Source organism: Scyliorhinus torazame, chromosome 15 (genome assembly GCF_047496885.1).
Source record: "Scyliorhinus torazame isolate Kashiwa2021f chromosome 15, sScyTor2.1, whole genome shotgun sequence".
Lineage (NCBI taxonomy): Eukaryota > Metazoa > Chordata > Chondrichthyes > Carcharhiniformes > Scyliorhinidae > Scyliorhinus > Scyliorhinus torazame.
Window position 1 is genome coordinate 102231691 of NC_092721.1, and position 14560 is coordinate 102246250.

The 14560-nt window shown below is 44.9% G+C and overlaps 1 protein-coding gene across 4 annotated transcripts in view; it reads right to left on the bottom strand.

The window, feature by feature from the left end:
• The window catches only part of LOC140391721 (coiled-coil domain-containing protein 81-like), a 252969-nt gene that overhangs the window by 19867 nt on the left and 218542 nt on the right, over positions 1-14560 (bottom strand). For all 4 annotated transcript variants that reach the window (XM_072476491.1, XM_072476493.1, XM_072476490.1 and 1 more), the window contains 3 exons: positions 11931-12009; positions 1548-1771; positions 317-442 (listed from right to left, as the gene is read on the bottom strand). In XM_072476491.1, the coding sequence (XP_072332592.1) occupies positions 317-442; positions 1548-1771; positions 11931-12009 (429 nt within the window). The remainder of the gene's footprint in view (positions 1-316; positions 443-1547; positions 1772-11930; positions 12010-14560) is intronic.

Here is a 14560-nt window from a genome sequence, read left to right on the forward strand (position 1 = left end):
TTGAAATGTATTGTTTTTCATAATTTTTTTAATTAATAATTTATTCAAGGGTTGTGTGGTGGCGCTAGCAAGAGAAGCATTTATTGCCCACCTCTAATCTCCCTTGCATAGGTGGCGGTGGTAGTGAATAGGAGAACTTTTTAATTGGTGAGATATTCTGCAAACTGTTTGGATGCACAGGTTGAAGCTTTAAACACCTCTTTAAATAAAACACCAACCATATTGATTCCATAGACAGTGGAATTACCAATTATGGGCACAAAGTGAGATTGCTTTAAAATATAATCTGTTAGGTGTGGTGGTTTCATTATCTTACTTTGAGTATTGGTTTTCTTCATAATCTTTCAGTTGCTTCATTATTACATTGTCGTTCCATGCTTCCTCTAAAGTTTTATGTATTCTTTGTAAATTTTCATAGCGTTTTTTATGTTCATTTATTAAACTGTGGAAAATATTTAAACACCATTAGTAACACAGCTGCAGATTATGCCAAACCTCCTGCATAGTTTGCATATTTACCAAACTTTTCTGTCCAAGTGAATCCCAAAACAAAATAAGTAACATATTTTACATAGATAGTGACCTGTTTCTTTCAGATAGTGACCCGTTATTTTTTCTGCAGTGATTACAGTTGTAAAGTATTGGATGGCGAGTAATAAATACAGGTATTACTTACCTCTGGGGGGGGCCTCCACGGTGGCCAGGCCCGCGATCAGGGGCAACCGATCGGCGGGCGCACTAATTCCGGGGAGGGCCTATGTTCCTCCGTGCCATGTTGCCTGCGGGCCGGCGCGGAGATGGCTGTGGCGTGCATGCGCTGACCCGCGCCGGCCATGGCGGGCCGGCGTTCGGCACCAGAACAGCGCACAGCACTCCGGTGCCGTTCTAGACCCCGAGGACGGGGAGAATGACTGGGCCTGGAGGCTCGTTGACGCCGGCGTCGCTCGCGCCGGTTTTGACGCCGGCGTCAACATTTGGCCGGGATTTCAGAGAATCCCGGCCAATGTTGATTAAGCACATTGACATACCCTTCTGCACCCAATAGCATGGTTACATGAAAGGGAAAGCTTCCTGCTCTGCAATGCAATCATCACTCATCTTGGTGGACACCAAAAGAAGAATCTGATAATAATCATTCCTAGGCAATCAAAGTTCCCAGGGACATATGTCTAATGAATTTCCTGTCACTCAGTTCTCATTCAAGAGAATAAACGGGACATTATTGTGTGAGGGGGGGAAGAGGATTGAATTCCTCCACTTGCCCAAATAACATGGACATATACCTCAGTCAGTCAATTTGCACAGAAATAAGTGCAACGATAGGAAATAATATCAAACCTGTTGATCTGCATTCCCAGTTTAAGGATAATTTTTTTTAACCTAGTGCTCAGTTGATAAATTAAAAATGAAAACCACTGGTCAGAAGAATAATTAAATTTAATGTCCAGACTTTGTTAATTTTAGTGTTCATGCAGAAGAAAACACATATATTTATCTATTACAGACAAACCAAACAACAGAAGATTGGAACTAGAATATAAACTTACCTTTTTCTGTTTCTTTCCAGCAAATCTGACTCAGTTTTCTGTTCATATAGTTCATTCAGAATGGCAATCCTTTTACGATCAGCTGCAGCCTTCATCTGTTCATTGTAAAGGTTGTAAGCTTCTTGCTTTTGTTCTTCTGTCCTTCCAAGTGAATCAGAGCTGCCAAAGATTGGTTCAACGGAATCGGGTACAGATGCTGGCAACTGCCGTGGTTTATATTTTCTCTAGATATAGAAGGGGTAATGATTACACAGATGAATAATTGTCTTTTGTCATATTAACTGCAACCAAATATTCAATGATCATCAAGATAACATGTTTAGGTCCAAGTGATTAATAACCAGAGCAGGCAGAATTTTAACTGCCAAGAGGGTTGTTGTGGGAAAATGAATTATTAGAATGTATTAACAATAATCTATTAGGACAGTTACACTTATTCTAAAGGATTGTGTAGTATAGTACAGTATTCTAAAGCAATTTTTATAAAGATATCAGCTAAAGGCTGATGTGGCACCAATCTACAGTAGTTGGTATAAGGGCCAAGCATGTTTCAGTTCCAGTAACCTAAACAGTTTATTCCAAGACACAATCAACAATAGTCAGCATAAAAAGTTAACAAACATATTTTTCTAACTGACCTGAGGACCAGACACACCTAACGTATCTGGCACCAAGTAGGGAGGCTAGGGAGGGACCCATAACTTGAAAACTGAAGGGTAGATAAGGTAGATAACACTCACTCTGTTTGGGTGCACATAACTTGTTAAATGTAAAATTTAAAACAAACATGATCTAGTATAAGTAAAATCCTTACATACATAACCTACATAGCCATATTCTGCATAAATATCACCTGATTCTGTACCCTGGCAGAGTCATCTCTGGAGGTCTATCTCTGAAGCTGGACTCTCCCAACGCGTAGATCAATAAATGATCATTACGTGACTGAGACTCCTCGCGTTATTTTGTGGAAAAGTGATAAACCACAACAGGGGGAGAGGGGGAATGGTGGGTTCAGGTATAGGTGAGGGATTAAATGGCCGAAAAGTATCAGTGAGCTGGAAACCCAACATGATCTTATCCACTTCTGGGTTTTGTCGAGTGCCTTTGGAAGGCAGTGAGAAACTCACTGTAGCACGGTAGCATTGTGGATAGTGCAATTGCTTCACAGCTCCAGGGTCCCAGGTTCGATTCCGGCTTGGGTCACTGTCTGTGCGGAGTCTGCACATCCTCCCAGTGTCTGCGTGGGTTTCCTCCGGGTGCTCCGGTTTCCTCCCACAGTCCAAAGATGTGCAGGTTAGGTGGATTGGCCATGATAAATTGCCCTTAGTGTCCAAAATTGCCCTTAGTGTTGGGTGGGGTTACTGGGTTATGGGGATCGGGTGAAGGTGTTGACCTTGGGAAGGGTGCTCTTTCCAAGAGCCGGTGCAGTCTCGATGGGCCAAATGGCCTCCTTCTGCACTGTAAATTCTATGTTAATTAATAACTCCATGAAGCTGTTGGGTTAAGTTATTTAAATATGCAAGTGATTAGTTGTGACTTTACCTCCGAACAGCCAGCGGAACTCACCGGGGTTGACAGGCAAGAGCACTGCACTGACTGGCTGAAAAGTCTTTAAAAACTAAAACTGCAGAGCAACTGGAATGCGTGTGTGAAAGGTCTGTGCTCAAAGGACTTATTCGGAGAGCCTCAATTCACGATTCACAGCTGATTTCTAACATTTTGGAAGTCATTTAATCTACATTGAATTTTGTTCTAAATCCAAAACCCTTGCTTTGAACTTCGCTGTCATCAGCCTTCACTGAACATAGGAACAACTTATGCAGATGTAGCATGGTCCTCTGCTAGGAAGAACGGGAGCACCCAACCAAGAACAAAGAACAAACAAAGAAATGTACAGCACAGGAACAGGTCCTTCAGCCCTCCAAGCCCGTGCCGACCATGCTGCCCGACTAAACTACAATCTTCTACACTTCCTGGGTCCGTATCCCTCTATTCCCATCCTATTCATGTATTTGTCAAGATGCCCCTTAAATGTCACTATCGTCCCTGCTTCCACCACCTCCTCCGGTAGCGAGTTCCAGGCACCCACTACCCTCTGCGTTAAAAACCTGCCTCGTACATCTACTCTAAACCTTGCCCCTCTCACCTTAAACCTATGCCCCCTAGTAATTGACCCCTCTACCCTGGGGAAAAGCCTCTGACTACCCACTCTGTCTATGCCCCTCATAATTTTGTAGACCTCTATCAGGTCTCCCCTCAACCTCCTTCGTTCCAGTGAGAACAAACCGAGTTTATTCAACCGCTCCTCATAGCTAATGCCCTCCATACCAGGCAACATTCTGGTAAATCTCTTCTGCACCCTCTCTAAAGCCTCCACATCCTTCTGGTAGTGTGGCGACCAGAATTGAACACTATACTCCAAGTGTGGCCTAACTAAGGTTCTATACAGCTGCAACATGACTTGCCAATTTTTATACTCAATGCCCCGGCCAATGAAGGCAAGCATGCTGTACATGCTGTATGCCTTCTTGACTACCTTCTCCACCTGTGTTGCCCCTTTCAATGACCTGTGGACCTGTACTCCTAGATCTCTTTGACTTTCAATACTCTTGAGGGTTCTACCATTCACTGTATATTCCCTACCTGCATTAGACCTTCCAAAATGCATTACCTCACATTTGTCCGGATTAAACTCCATCTGCCATCTCTCCGCCCAAGTCTCCAAACAATCTAAATCCTGCTGTATCCTCTGACAGTCCTCATCGCTATCCGCAATTCCACCAACCTTTGTGTCGTCTGCAAACTTACCAACCAACAACAATAGCGATAGGAGCCACAACAACAACAGCACTGCGGACCACATCAAGAGCAACACCAACCATATCAAGAGCAGCAGCAACACCACCAGCTGACTTCTCCAAAGCCACATGCCCCTCCACAGGACTGGGGGTTGGAAAGGGAGCTCCAGCTCATTGGAGACAATATCCCCAGAACATATCAACAAACAGAGGATCTGTTTCCTCAACAAGACTGAGTAATATTGCTTCAAGAGGTTCAGGTTTTCAAGACAGCTCATTGCTGACATCTTCTTCCAAGAGGGCCAGGTGAACACATGTTGCCAGTGACCATCAAGGTCACAAAATGCCTGAATGTCTATGCCATTGTCTCCTCCAGGGATTTGTTGGATTTTACAATTAACTGCTCTGAAGTGGACTCCCCAGATGATGGATGCCATGTTTGCCAAAGTTGCCACTTATATCCACATTGGCACTGATGAGACCAGTCAGACCCAAAAGGCTCTGGAATTTACTGCAGTGGCTAGATTCTCGCACCTCCAGAGAATCACTGACTACATAAATGTGGCAATCAAAAAGCCTTCAGATTAACCTGCAAATTTATAATTCAGAAGCTATTCTGCTCCCAATGCTCAGCTTATATGTGACCACAAGAATGTTATTATGCATGTCTGTGCAAAATATCAAAAAGCAACCATGATTATTTCATTCTATAATATTCACATCTCTCATAGTTTTTACACCTCCAAACAAGGTGAGCGGCTGGCATCTTGGAGCCAAAGCTATGCATCAAAGACCTGACTGATGACTCCTGTGAGGACCCCAACCTCTGATGCAGAGAAGCGGTACAATAAAAACCACATGACCACAAGGGTGACCATTGAGCAAGCTATTGGGTTGCTGAATATGTGATTCAGGGTGTTGGTCGGCTATGGAGGTACCCCTCTGTAAGCACCATCAGGGATCTCCAGAATGTCTGTGATCTGCTGTGACATGTACAATATTGTGCTGTAGAGAGGCATGAAGTTGCAGGAGGAGGAAGTGCTGACATGAGGTTAGAACTGGGCAACTGAAATTTGTTAGATATCTCATCAAAGCTGGCAAATCTCCCCTCTATGAATAGATCCCCAAAATGCACAAGTCTCTTTGCCTTCCAAGACTTAAATGAAGGGTCCAGGCCTGAAGGCAAAAACAGGTGACTATTTCAAATAGGGACTAGAGAATACAGGGAGAGAAGTATGAAATGCTGCTGAAACTGTTTCCAAATCCTGAGGGAGGAAATCACCACAAGATTTGAGGAAAATTTCACAGGAGAGAAAGGCAATGATGCAATAATTATAACATGGAGAGAGGAGGTGGTGTATGAGCGAGCGTCCATTTTGTCCCAAACCTAGTCAGGGTTGTTAAGCCACAGCATGATTATTTTTAAGCGTTCGTTTTAAAGATATTTTATTCTATACAAACACAATATCAACAGAATGCACAGTCCATCAAAGCACAGTCAACGGTTTGTACAGTTTTACCCCATTCTAATCCCCCCTCCACCTGCGACGAACAAGTCCTCAAATAAGGTCATGAACGGCCTCTACCGCACTTCAAAACCCTCTTCTGACCCCCTCAACTCGAACTTGATCTTCACCAGCCGGAGAAAGTCATACAAGTGGATGTTTTAAATGTTGGCAACCCAATAATAAAACAAAATATTTTGGAGGGCTAAGCCTCCCAATCCTTTGTCTCTCTGGAGCAGAGCACTGCGGACTCTGGGATACTTACTCGCCCAAATAAAAGCAGAAATTAATTTGTTGACCTTAATAAAAAAAGGTTTGGGGCAGAAAATAGGGATATATTGAAAGAAAAATAGAAATCTGGGAAGCACATTAATTTTGATCATTCGGATCTTATCTGCCAGGGTAGAGGGAGGCTACTCCACCTCTGCAGGTCCATCCTGACATTATTGATGAGGTGTGAATAATTTAATTTGTGAAGTGAGTCCCAATTATGAGTCACACGGACCCCCCAAATAACAGAAACTGGCATCAGAGAGGCAAAGTGGCAATGAACAAAATTGAGTTCCTCCAGCAGGTGGATTCACTTGAAAATACTCACTCTTACCTACATTTAGTTTACAACCAGAAAAGGTACCAAATGCAGTGAGCATCCTCATTATGCTATCTATGGAGAGAGTCGAGTCCGTAACGTCCAGAAATACGTTGTCTCATAAAACGATACCCAGTGCTCCACTCCATCCTGACAAATATTCCTCCGCTGATCAGAGGCTCTCAGAACTATTGAGAGAGGCTTAATAGCCAGGGCGAAGAGCAGCAGGGAGATGTGACAGCCCTGACTAGTGCCCCTACCTAAGGGAAAGTAATCTGAAAATAGTGTTTGTGCGAATACTGGCAGTAGGGGCATTATGCAACAGATGAATCCAGAAGGCAAACTTATCCAAAAAAATCCAAATCTCCCAAAAATCTCGAGCAGATTGTTCCACTCTACCGTATCAAATACTTTTTTCTGCATCCAAAGACATTATAACCTCAGGATCTGGTACTGTGGAAGGGGGGAGAATAGCATTCAAAAGGCAACGAATATTGGTCGACAATTGTCGGCCCTGAAAAAAAACATTTGGTCCTCTGACATTGCGTCCGGGAGACAAGACTCCAGCTGGAACGCCAGGACCTTAGCTAGAAGCTTAACGTCCGTATTCAAAAGTGAGATGGGTTGGTATGATTCACACTCTACTTGGTCCCTGACCCCCTTAAGGTGCAATGGGATTGAGGCTTGAGTGAGGGTCAAGGCAATGAACATCCAAGACAGTGAGTCATTGAATATATCCAATATTGAGAACGTTTAATTAAACTTGGCTAGGAAGCAGTCAGGACCCGAGGTTTTGTCAGGTTGCAGCCGCCCAATACATTTTAAAATCTCTCCCAGGCATAAAGAGGAATACAGTTCGTATCTCCTACTCTTTTCCATAGTTGGGATGTGCAAGCTATCCAGAAAGCTAGCCATACTTGATTTGTTTGCAGGGGATTCTGACTCATACAGGTCATGGTAATATGATTTGAAGACTGCATTGACCTGGAGATGGGCGGAAACAAGATTGCCGGCTTTATTATGAATCATAGAATCTCTCGAGGGCCAGTCTGCTGCTTGAGTTGATGAGCCAGAAGATGACTGGCTTTCTCCCCATGTTCATAGAAGGTACCCCTGGAGCGCTGTAACTGATGCACAGCCTTACTAGTAGACACTAGTTTAAATTGGGTTTGTAATCTTTTCCTGTATGCCAGTAGCTCCAGAGTTGGGGTGAGTGAGTATTGGTGGTCCACCTCCAAGATGGAGTCCACCAAGTTCTGTTGCTCTAACCGTTCCATTTTCAGGGTATAAGCCCTATATGAAATAATCTCCCCCTTTATGCTGGCCTTGAGAGCCTCCCAAAGTGTGGAAGGAGAGATTGGGTTTGATTTGCGGAGTTTAATGAAATCCTCTATGGAGGCTCATACAATTAGTCATTTGTCAACAGAATGGTGTCCAGTCTCCAGGGTGGGCATTGGAGTCAAACAGTAATCAACAAAATGTGGGGCTTGATCCGAAATAACAATCGCCAAGTCGTCAGCTGCAACTGTGGGAGTGAGGAGGGCCCTATCAAAATTTTAAAAAGTTGATTTGAGAATATGTAAGGTGGACATACGAAAAAAGAAAATTCTATATTATTTGGGTGCAGAACATGCCACGGATCTACTTCACCCATCTGCGCCGTAAACGAAGACAAGCCCAGGCCATCCTAGATGGGACAAGAGATTTTGGTTTGGAACAATCCAATCTAGGGTCCAAGACACAGTTCAGGTCGCTTCCTGGAATTATCTGGTGTAAATCAAGGTTAGGGAGAGAATTTACAAGAGAATTTATAAAGTTTGAGTCGTCGCAATTGGGACATAGAAGTTTACCAGGACTACTCGAGTCTTCGCCAGTGAGACATAAACAATAACATAGCAACCACTCGCTTCAGCGATGACGTGAGAGGAGGAGAATTGTATTCTCTTATGAATTAAGATTGCCGTGCCTATGGCCCTGCCATTAAAACTAGAGTGGAAGACTTGCCCCGCCCAATTCTTACGTAGCCTGGCCTGGTCCTTGACCCACAAGTGGGTCTCCTGTAAGAAAATAACATCAGCGTTTAGGTCCTTAAGATGGACAAACGCCCTAGACCACTTTACTGGGTCATTCAGACCTCAAATATTCCAGGTGACCAAATGAATTGGAGGTTTCCCATTGTTCCTCAGCCATTTCCAAGGAGGAATACCAGGCAAGGGATCCCAGGAAGATAAAGTGGAGAGACCCACGCAAGATAGAAATGAGCCAAGTCATACAACTTGACAAGAAAGGACTCACAAACACCGCCAGCCAACTTACATTAAAACCCCTCTCACTTCCCTACCCACCTCAATAGCGCCCTTTTGTAACACTAGAAAGCAATACCCTATCCCTAAACCCACAGCTAACAAAGTCTAACTAATTATACAATCTAAGCTCATGTTCACAAATTGTTTGTGAAAAGCTGCAGCAAACCCTCCATCACTGCTTCCGTTAGCTAACTTCATCATTAACAGAGAGACTCCCCACTAGAAATTACAATAAAATCTTGTCTAATTTACAGCGCAACAATATTATTCAATTATCAAACCCAATAGCAACTATAAATCCCAAACATGATAAAAACAAGAACTATGGAACTGGTCACCAGTTCATATAGTAGAATGAACTTGAACATGTCTTAAACAGAGTCCAAGTTAAGTTTTTGAACAAAGGAGTTTTCTTCCTCTGGCAAATCAAAAAGACAGTGGACTGGATTCTCCCAAAATGGGACTATGTCCCCACGCCGGGGTAAAAACGTTGGCGTTTCACTCTGAGGATTCCTGTGAAAAAGTGGAGCTGATTCACTGACCTGTAGGGGGCTAGCAGGGACCCAAAGTAGTTCACGCAGCTTTAGCTGTGGATACGGGCCCCCGCACATCCGGTTTTGAGTCCGCACATGCGCACGGCAGCTGCCTCCAGCGGCCGCACTGAGCGCCATGGCGGACTTGGACCGCGGAGGCAGATTAAAAATGTAGAACCCCCAATCGGCCACGCGGCCGAAGATCCGACCGTGCTGATCTGTCCGTCGGCCGCTTATAAGCCACCCCCCCCCCCCGGTGTCCCCCAACAGAGCTGCCACGGACTGAGTCCGCAGCCGCCATGCGAGCATGCCGACCAGCAATAGGTGGTTAGAACCACGCCGTCAGGAACTCGGGTGGACGGGAGCAGAAGATCGGTGGGCAGGCCTCTGACAATGGGCTCCCAGCCACGCGGAGTACTCCGCGAACATCCCGATTCTCGGGTCCTGGAGAATCGCCGGATTGGCGCTGGGCCCGATGTCGGTGTGAAATTGGCAGAGAATCCAGCCTCGTCTTTTTCCCCGACATTCACTCAGATATCAGTTGCGTAGAGCATTTCAAATCTGATTCCTTTTTTGTATAAGATTGTTTTTACCCCGTTCAAGGCAGCTCTTTTTTTTGCCAGGTCTGCATTCCGATCCTGACAAAGTTGGATGGAATGGCCCCCTCCCACTTTATATCCTGATGCTTCCTAGCCAAGCGACTAACCTATTCTTTTTCTTTAAAGCTGTGAAAACAAATGATGACATTACAAGGTAGTTCTCCAGCTTGAGGCATTGGCTGCAGAGAACTATGAGCCCAGTCTAACTTTGGTGGGGATGAGAAGACACCCTCACCCACCATCTTATACAACATGCATGCAAAGTAATCAGTAAGGTGGTGGCCAGCCATCCCCTCCGGCAGTCCTACGATGTGGACGTTTGCCTTCTAGACCGGTTTTCAAGATCATTTATTTTGACCTTTAGAATTTTGTTGCTCTCAACCACTGAGGTTAGGTCAGCTTCCAAAAAAGTGACACGATCGCTATGATCTGTTAGGCCCCTTTCAATGTCTTTCAGCGTGGCACCACGTCCCTCGATGGTCTTACTCATCTTTTCGAACTTTAAATTGACGTGGGCCAGAGCCTCATCAAACGATCTTTTTAGGTCTATTGCCAGACTCTGATGATGTTTTTCCAACTGTATTGCCACTATGCGACTGAGATCGTCGGCCGTCAGTGGCGTGGTCGGTAAGAGAAAAGGAGAGACGCCCCGCCATCTTACTGTTTGAGGAGTCCTGCGATTTCTTGGAGTCTGAAGACTGACTACAGCCTTCTTGCTTCTATCTTTTCTGGGCATCTTTATAAGGTGAGTGCCTTATGCAAATTGTCAGTTTTTTTCCAAAGGTTAAGTTGTTTGTTGCACTGAAAAATACGTTTTTATTAAGGAGAGCCTCCGTGTGCACGCTCCCCCTCTACATGCATCACCAGAAATTCCAATTTTCCTATTTCCTCCACCCCATGCTTCACAGATATATCCACAGTGTCAGAAAAATATTTAAATAGGTTGACCTCATATTGTCATACAAAGGTCAGCTCATTCCTGTACTGGATTCGTCGATTGTGTTTGACCATGTCTTTGTTCAATTTATATTTTGGTAAAGCTTTGTGCTGATCAGGAGGTATGATTATGTTAGCTATTGAATACATTTTGCTTTTGGCGCCCAGTGGCAACATCAAGTTGTTCAGGCCAGACAGAATATGGGTTTGATGGGAGCATCAGCATGGTTGCAGCAGAAGTGGCAATAATGGTGTAAACACCAGGCAGTAAATTTTGCTTTTAGTTGGAGGATCCCCATCAGTGCAAAAGGGTGCTGTGTGATTGGTGGGGATTCAGCTAAAGTAACTTTTAACATTGCATCAACTGAGTCATTGAGTTTGAACCATCAATTTATGGTGGATGTTTAGATAAACTGGATAGAATGCTTTTTCAGGTTCAGATCATCAAGCTCTTTCCATTTTTGAATATTGTGACTTATTAAGTGGAGCAAATAAGACCATCTTGAGCTTTAACGCAATTGGCGTGGTTAACTCATAGTTCCACCCAGCGGGAGCTCGGAGTGGCAGCTACGGACTCAGTCCGTGGCCACCCTGGTTGGGGGCAGGGGGATCCGTCACCGGGGGGGGGGCCTCCAGAACGGCCTTGCTTGCGATCGGGGGTCACCAATCGACGGGCGCGCGCTATCTCAGGGGGGGCCTATACTGTCGGGGCAAGCCCGTGGTGTGGATCTGCCATGTTGCGCGGGCGGCCGCCGCACGCATGCGTGGACCCTCAGCCAGAAGCGCAGGGCCCCGTATCGGCAGCCAGAGTTGCGAGGAGCACTCCGGGGCCCTGCTAACCCCCTGCAAAATGGAGAATCACTCTGGACTTTCTCCAGGAAAGTCCACAGTGATTCGCGTCCATTTTCTCGCGGGCGTGGGGAGATGTCCCCGTTATCAGAGAATTCCGCCCACTGTGTCCAGAGATAGGTATATTTTTCAGTGAGTTAGATGCCATTTTTTCTAATCTTTTTTACTAGCCCCTTCAAATCATCTTCCATTAATGTATGGACAGATCATATACAAGTTTTTACTTTGCTCCAGATAGGAATGCACATATTTCACGATTCATTACCTGAAAATCTAGTGCTTTCTTATAGGCCTCTGTTTGTTCCTGTTTCTCCTTCTGAAAGTGTTGTCTCTGGACAGCAAGACTGTGAAACAAAAGATACTCCTTAAAAAAAACTATTTTGGACCACGTTTTAATTCATCATAAAACAACATGTTGATTTAAATAGTTCATAAAACTCTGAGAATTCCATTCAAAATGTAAATGCATTGATAAATATAGCATTCTATTACCTAGTTCTCAGGGTGCATTGCAGGAAAGAAGAGACACCAAACAAGAGTAAGGAAAGCTTACTAAAGACACAAACCAGAATTCTCCGGTCGTCAGGATTCAATATTCCCGCTGGCAATAATAATAACCTTTATTAGTGTCACAAGTTTTACATTAACACTGCAATGAAGTTACTGCGAAAATCCCTAGTCGCCACACTCCGGCACCTGTTCGGGTACACTGAGGGAGAATTCAGAATGACCAATTCACCTAACAAAGCACGTCTTTCGGGACTTGTGGGAGGAAACCGGAGCACCCGGAGGAAACCCACGCATCCACACAAGCAGGTTTCACGGTGGTGTGGGTGGTTTCAATGGGAAATCCCAATGACAGGCAGCGGAAGGATAGAATCCTGCCGCCACCAAACGGTGCGCCACCGGGAAACACGTGGCTGGCAGACTGGAGAGTCCTGCCCATGGTCAAAAGTTACTTTTCGTGAACTTTTAAATGAGAAGATAGAGGGAGATCAAGCAGTGTGGAAGGCTTTTGGAAGGAAAGCAGTTGATATCGTCCCTCTCTGTTACCTGAAGTTGAGACTCATAGAATCATAGGGTGCAATCTACCTGTTGCGTTGCTCCCGAAAGGCAACGTGGTGCGGCCGATAGATGACGGGAGATCCCTTTTCCGAGATCTACCAGACAAACCACACCACCTGAGACCTAAAGCGATCACGCGAGATGTCGCAATCTGAATCCCGCCCATTATTTTGCAAATCTGATTATTAGAGTGAGCCAGCTAGTTACACTCCAATATGCATTCCCATGATCCACCCAAGGGGTGGGATCTAACCCTCTCACCTCTGAGATCTCGGGCGAGCGCAGTTCAGTGTTGGTCTGCACAAATGGGGACCAGATGGAATGGCACTTCCTAGAATCATAGAATCCCTGCAGAGGGAGGCCATTTGGCCCATCGAGTCTACACCAACCCTCTGAAAAGGCACCCCATCTAGGCCCAAACCTCACACTATCCCCGTAACCCCACCTAGGGCCAATTTAGAATAACCAATTCATCAACCTGCACATCTTTGGACAGGAGTGATAACACTGACAGCAGAGAGCTTTTATGGTATCATAAACTTTAATTTAAACACATAATTAAATACAATAGCAACAAAGGAATAGCTTACCTTTCTCAGTTACAACATTTTACGTGCTTTCTAACCCTGCCTCTATATAATTCCAACTAAGCAAACCTATAGATATATATATTTATAATTCCGATTAAGCAAACTCATATTTTCTTTAATTCATTTACGGGATGTGGGTGTTGCTGGCTAGGTCAGGGTTTACTGCCCATTCCTAGTTGCCTTTCAGAAGGTGGTGGTGAGTTGCCTTCTTGAACTGCTGCAGTCCCTGAGGTGTTGGTACACACACAGTGTCGTTAGGGAGTTCCAGAATTTTGACCCAGTGACAGTGAAGGAAAGGCAATATATTTCCAAGTCGGGGTGGTGAAACACAGCAAAAATACTAAATACAAACTTTTAAACATAAAAACGTCTCACATCCATCACGCCTCCCCTTGAACACAAAATGAACCAGCAATATCAAAAGCTGGCTTCATTGTCCAGATTTGCGATTGTTAAAATCGGAGACAGAGGCATTGGTTTCTCCCATAAGCATCTTCTCCAAAGATGTTAGTATTCTCTATAGGTCACATCTCAGCCAACTTAGTAGCAAAAAGCCAATTTCTCCAGAATTTCCTCTAGATTAGGCCTCCAACACAACAAAATCAATCTCTTCCCCTGTCAAAGTGATTGCTGTGCTCCTTCAGTATGGAAGGTGAAATGAGAGAAATTTTGTGCAGAAGAAATGCATATATCTATAATATCTTCAGGAGTCCTAAGAAGGTTACACAAAGAGGGTTTATTGTGGTAAACAAAAGTAAAGGCCACAACGCGGCACACAGCACTTAAGTCCCAGCTGGGACTACCAAGCTGCCCGGTCCCAATCTGGGCCGGCTTTTAGTACAAGATTCATGAGCCCTAGCTTCTAGGCCTCCGACCCTCAGCGGGGGAGCTTGTATTCCACTAGTCCCATGGAGAGATCAATGGGGCCATCCCCGTGGGTCACATAAGGGCTATTACATCCCCTCTCCCCCAAATCCATAGGTGCCTCAGTCATTGGAGGAGGGCAAGGTTTCCTTCACTGCTTTGCCCGCGGCTGTATTTCCAATGGTAGCATGGCTAGGTCGGACGGGTGAAATCTGTCGGGGAGCATCGCTTCCACGCCGATTATCTGGGGGATCCTGGCGCCGGTCTCTCCCTGACTAAACTGTCATCCAAAATTATGGATGTTGCTGTCTCCATGATTAACCCGCAATCCTCTGTCTCACGCATATCAGTGTCCTGGTCCTTGGGGAGTACTGCT